The 15470-nt window shown below is 47.9% G+C and overlaps 1 protein-coding gene across 6 annotated transcripts in view; it reads left to right on the top strand.

Annotated features, from left to right (window-relative positions):
- CASKIN1 (CASK interacting protein 1) overlaps nt 1–15470 on the top strand; it is a 1401469-nt gene that overhangs the window by 1249303 nt on the left and 136696 nt on the right. For all 6 annotated transcript variants that reach the window (XM_069647339.1, XM_069647342.1, XM_069647341.1 and 3 more), the window contains one exon: nt 7084–9291. In XM_069647339.1, the coding sequence (XP_069503440.1) occupies nt 7084–9291 (2208 nt within the window). The remainder of the gene's footprint in view (nt 1–7083; nt 9292–15470) is intronic.

Raw genomic sequence — 15470 nt, 5'->3', positions numbered from 1 at the left:
GGGGTCCAGCCATATGCAAATCAATCTGGTATTGCCACCAATGGTAGCAGCCCAGCCCAAACTGCTAGGCCAGGTCCCCTCTGCACGGAAACACAAGCAACCTCAGACATGTTTCGGCCTTATTGGGCCTCCTCAGTGAGGTGTAGCTTGGTTCCCTATGGTGCAGCGAGCAAGGGACCCACGTCTGGGCATACCCTCTCTCACATAGGGAGACAAACTGTGACCACAAAAGTGATGGGTGGAAGGTTTCAAATGAATCTGTACCACTGGTGCTGCTCTGGGCAACCTTCCACACCACCGTTTTTTAGCCTGTCTGCGCCATTGCAAAAGGGGCCCAGCCATATGCAAATCAGTCTGGTACTGCCACCAATGGTAGCAGCCCAGCCCGAGCTGCTAGGCCAGGTCCCCTCTGCACGGAAGAACAAGCAACCCCAGACATGTTTCGCCTTATTAAGCCTCCTCAGTGAGGTACAGCTTGGTTCCCTATGGCGCAGCGAGCAAAGGACCCACGAAGGCGAAGAACGATGGTCTGGAGGGTTGCCCAGAGCAATGCCAGAGGTTAAGATTCATTCTAAACCTTCCAGCCATCACCTCTTTTGTTTTGCTATTGTCACCCCGAGTGGGACGGGTATGCCCAGACGTGGGTCCCGTGCCTGCTGGGCCTAGAGACCCAAGCTACTCCTCACTGATGACGCCCAACAAGGCTGAAACATGTCTGGGGATGCTTGTGGTCTCGTGCAGAAGGGATGTGACCTAGCAGTTCGGGCTGGACTACCCCTTTGGGGGTGGGGCCAAGCCTGATTTGCATATGGTTTTTCCCCTTCTGTAATGGCTTGGCAGGCGAATAAGGATGGTCTGGATGGTTGCCCAGAGCAATGCCAGAGATTAAGATTCATTCTAAACCTTCCAGCCATCACCTCTTTTGTTTTGCTATTGTCACCCCGAGTGGGACGGGTATGCCCAGACGTGGGTCCCGTGCCTGCTGGGCCTCGAGACCCAAGCTACTCCTCACTGATGACGCCCAACAAGGCTGAAACATGTCTGGGGATGCTTGTGGTCTCGTGCAGAAGGGATGTGGCCTAGCAGTTCGGGCTGGACTACCTCTTTGGGGGTGGGGCCAAGCCTGATTTGCCTATGGTTTTTCCCCTTCTGTAATGGCTTGGCAGGCGAAGAACGATGGTCTGGAGGGTTGCCCAGAGCAATGCCAGAGGTTAAGATTCATTCTAAACCTTCCAGCCATCACCTCTTTTGTTTTGCTATTGTCACCCCGAGTCGGACGGGTATGCCCAGACGTGGGTCACGTGCCTGCTGGGCCTAGAGACCCAAGCTACTCCTAACTGATGACGCCCAACAAGGCTGAAACATGGCTGGGGATGCTTCTGGTCTCGTGCAGAAGGGATGTGACCTAGCAGTTCGGGCTGGACTACCCCTTTGGGGGTGGGGCTAAGCCTGATTTGCATATGGTTTTTCCCCTTCTGTAATGGCTTGCCAGGCGAAGAACGATGGTCTGGAGGGTTGCCCAGAGCAATGCCATAGGTTAAGATTCATTCTAAACCTTCCAGCCATCACCTCTTTTGTTTTGCTATGGACCTGCCCCCCCCCCAACATTTTCAGCAAAGTTACTCCACTGGATGGCTGGGACAGAACCGCGCGAGGAGCTCAAGAACGAGTCCCTCCTCTCTCTCTAGGGCGGCAACAGAAAGGAAGAGGCATCATGGCTGGGGCTGCGAGGTATGACAGGACGTGGTAAAGGCCCTGTGGACTTGGGGAGGCGGCAGCAGTGCGAGGCAAGATTATTATAAAATGTGAAACATGGAACAAGTGGAACTATGGGTAAAATTGTCAGAGGACTGCATATTATTGTGTGAACGAGTACCAGAGTTTCAGTCCTCAACAAATTGCATTGTTTGAGTTGTAGTTTTGGCTCACTTTGAATGAGAAAAAAGGGCTAAAGTAAAAGAAAATCCCCGGACAAGAATATGGTATCCCAGTGATGTGAAGTCATCTGGAATCCAAAACTGCAACTGTCATCGTGCAAAGTGCTTTTTCAAATTAAGACTGGTGAAGCAGATCCCAGCTGCATAGCCATGTTCGAAGCTACACATTTTCAGTTATCATTTGAGTAACCCAGAGAAAGAATTCCTCTTATGAAGCATGTCTGTAGTGTAGCCCTGCTCGGCACTACAACTGTTCCCATTGATGTACAGGCCACAGGTTCCATGGGTAGCCATGGACCATTCCTGAACTTTTAGCCAAAAACCCTAACATTCTATGGCTTGTAGTATTCGTTCCCACTAAAAGTATTGCACTGCATGTCCCATCCTGCAGCTTTATGTTGGATAAGTAAAACACAGGACTGGCCCATGGAATGGGTCCCCTGGCACCTGAATAAAGCACACGTAGGTTTTGGAGGTGGGTTTTAGGCTGAATAGATGCTGATAGATAGTTTGAGCCTGGTTCTGTCTCACATTTCTTTTAGAAGGCATTCTTCTGTGCGGTTTCCAAGGAGGTCTCACATGTAGAATTGAATCTAGGGGTGCCAATGAGCCCCATTTCATCAGGATCACTTTTATCTAGGTTTGACGTTTTAGTTAACAATACTTTGCACCACGAGATTGGCAAGCCTAAACCTATAATGGAAAAAGTGAAACTACATATGAAAGTGTGCAAAGTGTGGTTCACTAAAGACCCAGATCTGGATCATATCTACTCTGCAGACTATGCACCATTTGTCAATTTATTTATTAACATTTATAAAGCACGGCAGCCCGAAGGCATCGTTGCGCCGTTACAAGAAAGCATACTTAGTTACATGATAAATACAATTAGGTTGGAGGAGGAAAAAGACAGAAGAAGAGTTACAACGATTGGTGTTGAGGGTGGGGAGGGAAGGGGTTACTTGAAGAGTGGTTTTTAGCATTTTTCGGAAGGTCAGGAGAGAGGCCTCAGCTCTTAGTGGGTTTGGTAGGGCCTTCCATAGTTTAGGCGCGATGTGTGGGAAACCAATACCGCCTGCTTTGACCCTCCTGATTTACGGGATAAACCGTTGGTTGGCCCGACACGTTCTGTTAGGATGCGAGGAAGTGGCTCTGATCATTTTCTCTGCTAGGTAGGGCGGGGTTGTGAGTGCAAGGCACTTGTGCGTCAGGGTGAGCGTCTTGAAGGCAATCCGTTCCTTGACTGGGGGCCAATGAGCTGCATGCCTGGCATGAAAGATGTGGTCTCTTTTAGGAATGTTTAATGCTGCTCTGAGAGCGTTATTTTGAATGACTTGGAGTCTATTCAAACTTTTGGCCGAGTTGCCTGCTAGGAGGACATTACAATAGTCTAACTTGGCCTCAATGGTGGCTCTAGCTATTGACAGACAATTCTGTTTAGACAATCTCTGGATAATGACAGGAGGGTAGTCGGTAAAGCAATCAGTCTTACCTGTTGAAGGTTATTTGGATTCAGCACCAATGGAGCAAGGTGTCATAAATGTCAGTAGGGGCCTTCGGGGAAGGACCATGGGGACAGAACCACAATCTACCTGGTGCTTGAGATGATCTTGATGCTCAACAGTTTCGAGTCGGTTCCAGGATGATTTGCAGCTCCTCCGACAAAGTTCAAGACAGGAGACAGCTGCAGGCAGGTGGCAAGCGAGGCAGGATGGACGGCTGCAGGCTGGCCTACACGGTGGTTCGGGATCAAGAATCGTCTCTGTGCTGGTTGGCGGATCTGGAACGCTGGTCAAGGCATCTCAGACGGCTTTAGTGACTGCAGCATGACAGCAGTCAGTGCTGCAGCCGGTCTTGGTTCGAGTGCTCGACTGCCTCGAAAATGTCCTTAAAAGATGGATGCTGGTTGATGCTTGTCATGGCACTCCTCCTAGCTTCTTCGCAGGGCTTGTGTGGTCCATTAAGGCAGACGGCCCAAGTGGAGGAGAGTGTTTGCAGGCAACTGCCTTGTCCTTTGTTCAGAGAGTCTCTGGCACTTCCCACCTAGGAAGCTTGCTGGCAGAATCTAGCAGGGCACACTGTGTGCTAGTTGGGTACGGGTTCAGGAGCTGCTGGATGGGTCCTCTGAAGTTGGTATCTCCCTATGTTCCATGGGAGATGTTTAGGGGGGATGTTGCTTCCCTCTTGGAAATCCTAGCCTTCCTTCACTAGCGGAAACTGTAAGGCAGACTGTGTCTTCAGCCAGGTTCCAAATGACTCCTTCTTCTTACTCGTTTCAAAGTCGTCGGATGATCTGGCAAAAGACGGGCTCAACACACTTTTAAAGCCAAATGGTCTCCAGTTATTGGTGCAAGCTAAGCCTACCTTAATGAACTAATCCTACGTCCCCACTAACAATCTTCTTTTATGCTTGAGGTCATAACCAGAGGTGACACAGTGTACTACTAAGTCCCACCCATCTTCCTGTCGGTTGTGATCAAAGTGTCTCTCTGGTTAATTGAGCTCTCTGTGGCTCCTGATCAAAGTGCAGGTCTCCCTTTAAGTTTGTGGCGAGAACATACTTTCTGTCTCCATCAAATCACATACTTCTTCCCTCTGAAAGGGGGTCCCCTTGAAGGGTTGCCTACTGTAAACAGTTGTCCAAGACATGACATTCATTGCCCTTTATACAGAGGGGTGTGAGCTAGCTTCAAGTTGACACATTGCAGTTGCTGTTTCTGATTAACCTTTTTGCAACATGACTTCTGGATGCATTGAATATTGATTAAATAAATTCAGCATTTTATGTATCTTTTTGGGCTAATTCCTGTTTGGTTTTGTACATGAAAGATGTATTGATTACTTTTTACAGAAGATCTGGCATAACCTTGAATGGTGAAGCTACGGTCCACTCAGTGGAAAAAACTATAATAATTACTTCCAATAATACCCGATGAGGATGTATCTTTTTGTGTTTGTTTATGCTAACTTATGCAAACAAAGCCTCACCTACTAGCCCATCTTCAGGGTTACCGTGCATAAGGGATGACTTGACATCTGCTACACCAAAACCCCCCTCCGGCCTACCTACCCACTTACGCACTTATTTGGAGAAAGCCCTGTGTCGCTGGTTCTGGCTTCCAGCTTGGTGACACTCTGTGCTTTACCCTCGCTCCTGCTCTTTTTTCCTTTTTTTTTTAATGCACACTCCGCGTCAAAAGCATATTGCTGATGCGTGATTATGGGAAAGCAAGCTTCCCATCCCTTGCCACCCCTCGAGATCCCCTCTGTTCTTCAGCCGCAATTAGAGTGCTTCTTAGGTGCCAGGAGAGGAATCCGTACTGGTCTCGCATCAGAGCTCTATTTACATTTGCTTTGCCATAAAAAAGGTGCAGCCCAATCCACATAAGCCATCTGAACGGGTGCATCTTAGATGCGCCCATTCAGATGCCTTTTTTTCACCCCCTTTGCGCATTAGGGCAAATAAGGGACGATGGGGCATTTCGGCACATTTCAATGCGCATTCGGAATCCACAAACGGGATCTGCTTTGAAATGTGCAGAAAGTAATCAATTCCCATGTGCCTGTTTGTTGCAGACTCCGCGGTATGAAAAGTTGCAGTCACACTTGCATTTCTGTTCCCCAAACATGTATACAAATGTTTTTTTGATACACTTGGCAATTATGAACCATTTAATGGGTTGTCATTGTGAAATGCGGTCTCAGCAGAGCCAGTTATAAATATATACATCCTTGTCAGGAGCGCATTCATAACGGTACCCAGTCAATTTACCGAAAATAATTCAGAGTGGTACATTTCCCCCGAAAACCATACTACAGAAAAATAACGAAAATATTAAATATATATATATAGGGGAGTGGGGTAAGAGGTCAAAATGGGTCGTGATGGGGTAGAGGTGTCATTATAATTATGGAAAATCAGGGGCCTTGGGGGAGGGACCTTCCCAAATTAAAACATTTGGTATTTTTCGGTATTTTGGTCACGATTAAATTTACCACTCTGACATTTCCGTCGGTAAGATCACATATAACCATTCACAACCACTGAAGTATGAAAGGGGGCTGGGCATTGCAGCTCATCCCACTTGAAATGTGCTAAACTGAGCTCTAGAATTTCCCATGGCCATGCAGGATAAGGCCATCCGGTTCTTGTTTTCCCCTCTTCAGATTCTTGGGACTTGTCGTTTTTCCGTTCCTATGTGAAAATGTAATAAGACTACAAGTCCCAGAATTTCAAGCAAAAACTGGGTTGGTTGGCTCCTGAACGGTTGACCACAGGAAACACAGGAAGCACGAGAGCTCTGCCTTTGTGGATAAGGTGATTCCCCCCACGCCCGTGCTTTTTCCCTTACGTTAATGTTTGAGACTCTGCCCCAGTGTGTGAAAAAATAAATTACTCAACCGGTCACTCACCTCTGCATTCAAAGGCATCACACCGACACATGAACACCTTCTGCTATCTACCAACTGCATTTTATATGAGAACACAACAAAGGGCGATGTGAAATGTGTAAACTTTGAAAAGAAAGCATCCTGAGTACTAGAACAACAACCTAGAAGGATCTTGAACATCAGGATCCACTGTGGAGAAGATCCACTTGGGTATGTTTTTTAGCAGTTTTCTTTGAATTACAAGTACTTTCTAAAGACTCTGCAAACACCTTGAAGTTCTAAACGATTCTCTTCTTTAGTTACACTGCACCAATATACACTCCCGGAAATAGATTAACCAAAAGACCAGTGTTTGTTAAAAAATGATTACCAATCTATTCAGCAATGTCATACTTTGATTAGCCAGAGTTCTCAAGTTTCCCGTGCCCGAGACGGCCAGCCAGTCCTGTTTTTGGTTGTAAATCTGGGCTTGTGGTTTTCCCGAATTTCAAATGGGAAAGACAACTACACATCTCAGAATGCACAGGGAAATACACAGGATAGCGGACCTCCTCACACATAGCCAAGGGAAACTTAAAAACTCTGGATTATCTAACGTTTAGGATTGTGTAAAAGATTACCAATTGACTTCCCAAAAAGTGGTTCAGCCATGCATTTCAGCATTTAATATCCGGGGATGAGACACAGTACTCGGATGAAATGAAACTTTCACATTCCATCAGTGATGTTGACGTCTTGTTTCATCTCTTTAAAGGTCATCAGAAGAAGTTGATGTTGGCGGTGAAGAAATTGCTGGAAATTCAGCGTGCGGAATATGGGAAGTACGAATCGGGGACACTGAAGAGAAAAGCTGCTGAGAACCGGGAAATTGTGGCCATTGACTCTCCTCCCCCGGATACGGCAGAGTGCCAGTCTCCCAAACTAAGCACCTTCCAGGACAGTGAGCTGAGCGGGGAGCTTCAGGCTGCACTGACCGGTGGCCCGGAGGAGAACAATGACAGGCAGGCCAACCATGTTGCCCACGTGCGAGATGGCCCAAGCTTCCGCTCACCCGGGGCCAGGGTTGTGCGGGAGAACAGCCTGAGTGGACGGGCCAAGCACATCAGTAGCTCCCATGAGTTGCTGGGAGATGGACCCAAAGCACAGACAGCTGGCATTTCCAAGAGCCAGGAGTACCTGACGGACGATGTTAAGGAGGAGCCGCCCACCACCCCCACCACCAAGGAAGTGAGGCCAATGAGGCATGGCCATTCCATCAAAAGAGCAACTGTGCCACCAGTGCCTGGCAAACCAAGACAATCTTTTCCGCCAGGTGGTGGACAGAGTTACACTCCACCCCATACACCAACCAAGCTGAGGCCTTCATCGCCACTGTCTCTGACTGTCCCTCAGGCCACAGCCAAGGTCAAGCCAACCCCACAAATTCTTCAGCAAGTGGACCTGTCTGGTTCTCCCAGATCACTGCCACAGTCTCCCACGCACAGGGGCTTTGCATATGTGATGCCCCAGCCAATTGAAGGGGAGGGGTCTGGCAGCCCTGGACACATGGTAGGTCCATTAGCACAAGCTGTCCCTGTCTTGCCCGTTTCTGTTCCAATGCTGTGCCTGCCCCCACCGGGCTCTGACTCAGATGAGGACCCAGCCAGACCGAAGAAGCGTGCCCATAGCCTAAACCGTTATGCCATGTCGGACAGTGAGCAGGAAAAAGAGGAGCTGATGGTGCCAGATGCCATCCCCTATGCCACAGTTCAACGGCGGGTAGGTCGGAGTCACTCTGTTAGGTCCCAATCCAGCCTGGACAAGAATGTCAATCGAAGCCAGTCTTTTGCTGTTCGGCCCAAGAAGAAGGGACCTCCACCCCCACCGCCGAAGAGGTCAAGCTCTGCCATCTCTAGCACTAATCTGTCTGACGACTTCACCAGGGATGGGGAAGCAGGACTGGAAAATGATGTAGGGGAAGTTTACAGAGAGCAGAGAAGGGCCAGTGACTTTGGGGGCGTTGTGGACACTGGGAGTGCTGGGAGTGTAAAGAGCATTGCTGCCATGCTAGAGATGTCATCTATTGGTGGGGGCCCGAGGGCCATGTCTTTGCAGAGGGTGTATGGCGGAAAGTTTGTGGACGGTTATCCAATCCACCCAGGTCTCTTGCTGCACCCTTCCAGCCCTGAACATACCAGGGTCGCTGCCGTGATGGGCACTGTAAAACACAGAGATGCCATTGGCTTGGATGGAGAGATTGTCAACCGGCGTCGGACCATCAGTGGACCGGTGACAGGTCTAATTGCTGCTGTGCGAAGGGAGCGATCAGACAGTGTCAAGTCAGACAGCAGGAAGGACGTGGCCATGAACAGACCGGTGGGGGAGCAGGACGGGTCTCCACAGAACAGCTCATCTGAACACATCCCCTTTGCTGAGGAACGAAAGCAGACAATAAAGCAGCGGCCACGACCTAAGACTGAGACTTCAGAGAGTAGCACCTCAGCCCAACGGCTGGCAGAGTCTGTAGCCATGAAGCACGGTGACTTGTCCAAGGTGGATTCCAGCATCACCCTGAAACGGAGAATACGAGCCAGACAGAACCAGCATGATGTCAAATTCAGCCTCATTGAATCGGACACAGTGAAGCGACGACCCAAAACCAAGGACAGGGAGCTCTCTGTTTCGTGCATTGAACCGGGCCACTTGACAGTGTATCAGAATGGTACCGGCGCCTCCAAACGAAGGCCTGTGTCCGAGATGAGTGGGCTTGACATTCCCATGCCTCAGGACCAACCCATTGGAGATGGTCTAGCTGGGGCAAGGCAGGCAGTTGTGTCGTATGGATCTCCAGGGGCTGATGGGGAGTCCAAGCGGCCTGTGAAGCCTCCAGTCTCCCCCAAACCCATGCTGCCACACCAAGTACAGAAAATTCAAGGATCACCGACACCTGCACCCAAGATGGCCCAGAGCCCCGGCAGTACAGGTACTTTATTTTCACACGTGGATACACTCATATTGCAAATAAGAAGCACTAAAGCTACACCTTTCATTCGAAATATTTCTGTCTCTTTTGCTCTCACCTCTCCATGTCACTGTTTCACTCCCCATTTTCTCATTTGCCTATTCTTTGATTAATTTCAGTAAATTCTCGGTGGTTGCCCGATCACAGGGTCATTGGGGGCACATCTTGTCTATATGGTTTAGTGGTATAGATTCATTTCTAGAAACATTTGCCAAGAAATAGCATTGTTCCAAGCTCTCTATAGACTCAAGAACTCCAAAGGCTGTCATGTGCATGGTAAGAAACCAGTAGAGGCAGTTACACGGGGCGGCAGTCATTAATAGAGTAATTTATAAAGCAATAAGCACCCGCTATTGGCGATTCACTGGGTGGCAATGGCCTGGGATCCCAAGTTATATGGGACAGGGTAGGGGCGTGTGGGGGACAGAGAGAGCGGGAGGGAAGATGGCCAGCGGGTTTCTCTACTGCTCTTGTTGCTCAGAACCTGGGATTGGTTCATTAGATTCAGCCCTAGTTTTGAGCAACCTGTTTGGTTGACACACCTGCCAGGTGTGCAAATACAGGGTGGAAGAAGAGATGATCAGCAATCCATGGACAAAAAATCGGGATGGTGGGGAATCATAAGGAGCGGTCATTGGAGTGTGAAAGAATCCATGCATGCTCTTATAGAATGAGTAAGGAATACTTACAAGATAGCATAGCGCTGGGAATGGCAGGGAATTCATAGTAATGATGGGTGGTGAAGAATCTGTAGAGGCACTCACAAAGATGGATAAAGACCCCACAGAGCTAGGTACAAGGTGGAAAGGTACCACAAGAAGAAGACATATGGATGATGTTAACCTCTTCCTCTCTGGGTAGGAAATTGCAAACGAGGGCATGGTTTATTGATTGCTACTTCCTTTCAAAGGCATGCCTACTTCTTAAATCCCACCCTTTCCTATTGAACTTGCTGCACATTTCGTGTCTAAGCCTACTCACTTCCTGTCTGGGCTGTGATGTAATCTCTCTGCCTACCTAAACACCCCTAGCTCACTTCCTGTCCTAAACAACACCCTCTTCCTGTTTAAGCCCAACCCCCTTTCAGCCTAGGCAGGAAGTACTATCTGAGTTTTTTTTTTGTTCAAATGTTTCTATTGGTTTTGAATAGGGTAAGTAATACCCGAACATGTGCACATCAGTACATATGCTAGCTTCGTTCATGTATATTCAGTAGTTTATAACTGATAGATTCAATTTAGCTTATCAATATAAATATATATTGTAACAGGATATGTCTGATGCTAGGTATCGCTGCATGACTGAATTCTCTGACAATGACACAGTGGCAGTAACTAATGAGAAAAACTGAGACTAAGCGAATAAACAACTAATGAAAAAATCCATCAGTTCTGGTTGCAGGGCTGGCACTACAATATATATATATGGGTCATATATTGGCAAATAAAGCTTTCATAGCCATAATATATACAGTGTCATGGAAGGACAATTACCAACACATACCTGTGTAAGATATCTGTGACTCCTAATGTCTAAATTGCATAAGAAATGTCACAAAAATAATAAAACAGAAAATGGAACATAAAATGGTAAGTTATGGAATATAAAGCACTCAATTGTATGACAATAAGTACAAATAATAGAAAAGCAAAATAGGAGACCGTACCTTACTTAGTGTGAACCACAGGTCGAAGAAATCAATTTTTCAACCTCTGCAATACCATGGGTGTTAATCCGCTTCAAAGAGGAGCTGAAACAACATAAAGGTAATCTTCTATCCTGTGGTCATTGCACAATGTTCTAAAGAAAAGCACGTGCCTAATAGAGATAGTGCACACAAATGTTGCTTACCAACATTGGTAGAGTTACAATAGCTGCCACAGAATGGGAACAGTAGCGTTATCTTCGCGAGAGGAAATACGTGCCATCCATTATGGAAAACTAGAAAAAATGAGCAGGTACAGTGATCAAAACAAAAAATATATATATAAAAGTAGTTGTAACATAAAGCATTTTGAAGTGCCAAGTGTGCCAAACTAGAAAAAAAGTAACAGCAATAGCTAATAGCAACGTAATGATCACTATCTAAGGCTGAATCGTTGTTTCTCATATATATACGACAATGCATTACTTACCGTAAAAGCATTTCTGATGGTTGTATCTGCTTAGATTCACATGCTGTGCATAGGTCCGACATCCAGTGGTCACTGCGGAGTATTGCATTTTGTTTTTCGTAGTCGAAAAGGGGACGTCGACAAGGCGTGTCTGTAACACTATCCCTATAGTGACGTGCGTTGTACCCACAATCCCTCACGCGTCGAGGTCCCTCTGTTTGTATTTTTTCTGCCCTGAGGGAGCCTTCTATACGCGAGTGAGTACAGAAAAGAGAGAGAGAGAGATGTAGAAAGGTGTCTATGTTCCTTCCATCCGAGCGGGGAGGAAGGGTGGGCGCATGTGAATCTAAGCAGATACAACCATCAGAAATGCTTTTACGGTAAGTAATGCATTGTCTTCTGATGTTTGTTAATCTGCTTAGAATCACATGCTGTGCATAGACTAGCGAGCAGTACCCGGAGTTGGCGGTGGGTTATGAGAAGGAACAGTAGAGAAAAGATGTCTTAATACCGCCTGTCCCACCTGGGAGTCAGATCTAGAGTGTGCATCTAGACAGTAGTGTTTTGTAAAGGTGTGCACAGAACTCCAGGTAGCCGCTTTGTAGATGGACTCAAGGGGAACATTTGCAATGAACGCTATGGAAGCCCCAGTGCCTTGAGTGGAATGTGCTCTTGGCTTGAAGGGTAGTTCTCTCTTAGCAAGAGTGTAACAGAGAGTGATGCATTGAACAATCCATCTAGATATAGTGGACTTTGAAACTGCATCTCCTTCTCTTCCTGCTGCCACCGAGACAAAGAACTGATTAGTCTTTCTCAGTGGTCTGGTTCTTTCCATGTAGAACATGACAGCTCTGCGTACATCTAGTGTATGCAGACTTTTTTCTCCCAAGCTGGAAGGGTTTTGAAAGAACGTTGGTAGTTCTAGTGACTGGTTTACATGGAATTTCGAGATGAATTTTGGTGCAAACCTTGGGTGTGTGCGTAGAACCACCTTATCCTTGAGAACTGTTACGAAGGGGTCTAGAACAGAAAGAGCCTGTAGTTCACTTACTCTACTAATGGAGGTGATAGCTATTAGGAAAGCAGTCTTAAGAGTGAGGTCTTTAAGAGTTGCCTTGTGCATGGGTTCAAAAGGAGGGCCCATGAGTCTAGAAAGTACCACATTTAAGTCCCATCCGGGAGCTGGGTTAGCTATCGGAGGGTGTATTCTCTTTGCCCCCTCCATGAAGGCCTTGATAACTGGTATCTTCCACCACAACACTTTAAGTTGGGAAGTGGTGTATGCAGAAAGTGCCGCTAGGTGGACTTTAATGGAATTGAACACTAGACCTGAATCCAGTAAATGGGTCAAGTACAGAACAATGTTAGTGGGAGAGCAGTCAACCAGGTTGATGCTCTTACCTCTACACCAGATGACAAATCTTTTCCACTTGCTACAATAGCAGTGGCGAGTATTAGGTTTTCTGGCTTCCCTGGGGATGTCCATACATCTCTGCGGGAGTTGTAGATGTCCAAATTCTATGATCTCAGGAGCCAGGCTGCTAAGTTCATGGTCTGAGGGCATGGATGCAGTGTCCTGCCCTTGTCCTGTGACAGCATGTTGTACGGGCAGGGAAGTTTCACTAGGGGAGATAGGGACATCTCCATCAAGTGAGCGAACCATGGCTGCCGGGCCCACATTGGGGCCACTAGTATCATGGTAACCTGCTCCTGGTGCATCTTGTGCACCACTTTGTTGAGAAGGGGAGTCGGGGGAAAGGCGTAAACAAATTTCCCTGACCATTGAATCGACAGACCGTTCCCCTTGGACTGGTTCTGAGGGTACCTGGAGGCGTAACTTTGGCTTTGTGAGTTCTCCAGAGTTGCGAACAGGTCTATTTCCGGGAATCCCCATTGCGTGAAGACGTCTAAGACGATGTCTTCGTGCAATCGCCATTCGTACTCTTCGGGCAGGGGGAAGTCTCTGCTGAGTTCGTCTGCTAGCAGATTGAGTTCCCCTGGTACGTGTTGTGACAGTAGGAACATGTTGTGTTTGAGAGCCCACTTCCATATATTCTGGGACAGCTTGGACAGTCCTGGAGAGTGGGTGCCCCCCTGCTTGTTGATGTAGTACATGGCTGTGGTGCTGTCTGTAAGGACCATCACTGTCTTCCCTTGTAGGTGTTCCTGGAAGGCTTTTAGTGCTTTGAACACCGCCAGTAGCTCCAGTAGGTTTATGTGCTTGGATGCTACGTTCAGAGTCCACACTCCGTGAGCAGTCTGATGGGATAGGTGAGCCCCCCATCCTGTGAGGGATGCGTCCGTGGTTAGAGTGGCCTCGACCGCGGGTGTGGCAAAGGGTTTCCCTATTATCAGGTTTTCCTTTGTCCACCACCGTAGCGAGAGAACCAAGGCTTGCGAGACCACCACTAGATCGTCCCATTGTCCGCTGGCCTGACACCACTGGCTGTTGAGCCACTCTTGCATTGGGCGCATGCGCAGGCGCGCGTGAGGTACCAAATAAATACACAACGCCATCATTCCTAGCAATTGCATCGCTTTGCGCACCGTCACCTCTCGACCTGCCACATATTGGGGGATCTGAAACAGCATGTTTTGGACCCTCTCGTTGGAGGGGAAGACGAGGCCGTCCTTTGTTCGAATTAGAGCCCCTAGGAATTGTTTGACTTGGCTGGGGTCTAAGCTGGACTTCTTCTCGTTGATGGAGAAGCCCAGTTGGAACAAAAGGTCTACAGTCTTTTGGGTGTTTGAGAAGCATGTCTCGTAAGAATCCCCTGTTATGAGCCAGTCGTCGAGGTAAGGGTATACTGGGATGGATAACCTGCGCAGGTCGGCCGCTGCCACTGCCAGTACTTTCGTGAATACCCTTGGTGCAGATGCTATGCCGAAGGGTAGCACTCTGAACTGGTAGTGTTTGCCCTCTATCATGAACCTGAGGTATTTTCTGTGCGCTGGCAACATTAAAATATGAAAGTATGCATCTTTCATGTCCAGTGTTGTCATGTAATCTCCCTGTGATAGCAGTGGGATCACTTCCTGTAAGGTCACCATCGAAACTTTTGGGGTTTGACAAACTTGTTCGCTGGGCGCAGATCTAATACAGGGCGCATGGTTAGATCCTTTTTGGGTACAAGGAAGTACACTGAATAAATACCTTCCATTACCTGAGATAGAGGCACGACCTCTATGGCTCCTTTTTCCAGTAGTTGGTCCACTTCTTGGAGAAGGATGGCGAGGTGTTCTGGTGTCATGCGGCGTCCCCTCGGGGGTCTGTATGTTGGGGAACTGTTGAACTCTATACAGTAGCCGCGGGCTACGATGGAAAGTACCCAGCGGTCCGATGTTATACCCTCCCGTGCTGGAAGAAAGGATGTTAACCGGCCCCCGACCGGCGTTGCATGGGAGGGGACGCGAATCTTCGCATCACTTGGTGGTGTTGTTGGCTTGGGAACCTCTGGGGGTGGAATCCCGGCCTCTTCCCTTGCCACGACGTTGACCCCTATGATTGTACTGGCCGCTATTACTTTGGTAGTTGCTGGCAGAGTACTGTTGTTGTTGGTTTTGTTGCTGGCGTTGTCCACGAAAAAAGCGCTTATTACCAAATCCCCGCCTGTTAGGGGGTTTTGAAATTTGGTCTAAGGTCTTTATTGTATCAAATTCTTTCTTCGGGTTCTCCAGCGCGTCATCCACTGCTCTCCCAAAGAGGTTGGACTCCTCTATGGGTTTATTAATAAGGGACGCTTGTGTTTCCGCCTTAAATCCGGAATTGCGAAGCCAGACGTGACGTTTCAGTAAAATTCCTTGTACCAAAGTGCGGCCAGCCGTCTCTGCTGCATCGAGGGTATTCTTAACGATGCTTTGATTGACCAGAGAGCCCTCGTTAACTGTAGTCAGTAAACGAGTCCTTAGGGGTTCGGGAGCTTCTTCGATGTCCTGTCTGAGCTTAGCCCATTGAGCATCGGCGTAGCTTGCCAATAGGGTATTATTATTGGCGATTCTGGTAGAGAATGCTGCAGAGGTGGTGAT

The sequence above is a fragment of the Ambystoma mexicanum genome, chromosome 2q (genome assembly GCF_040938575.1).
Source record: "Ambystoma mexicanum isolate Mex_15411 chromosome 2q, UKY_AmexF1_1, whole genome shotgun sequence".
NCBI lineage: Eukaryota > Metazoa > Chordata > Amphibia > Caudata > Ambystomatidae > Ambystoma > Ambystoma mexicanum.
Note: the sequence above shows the minus strand (reverse complement) of the source record. Positions and strands in the feature narration are given on the sequence as shown.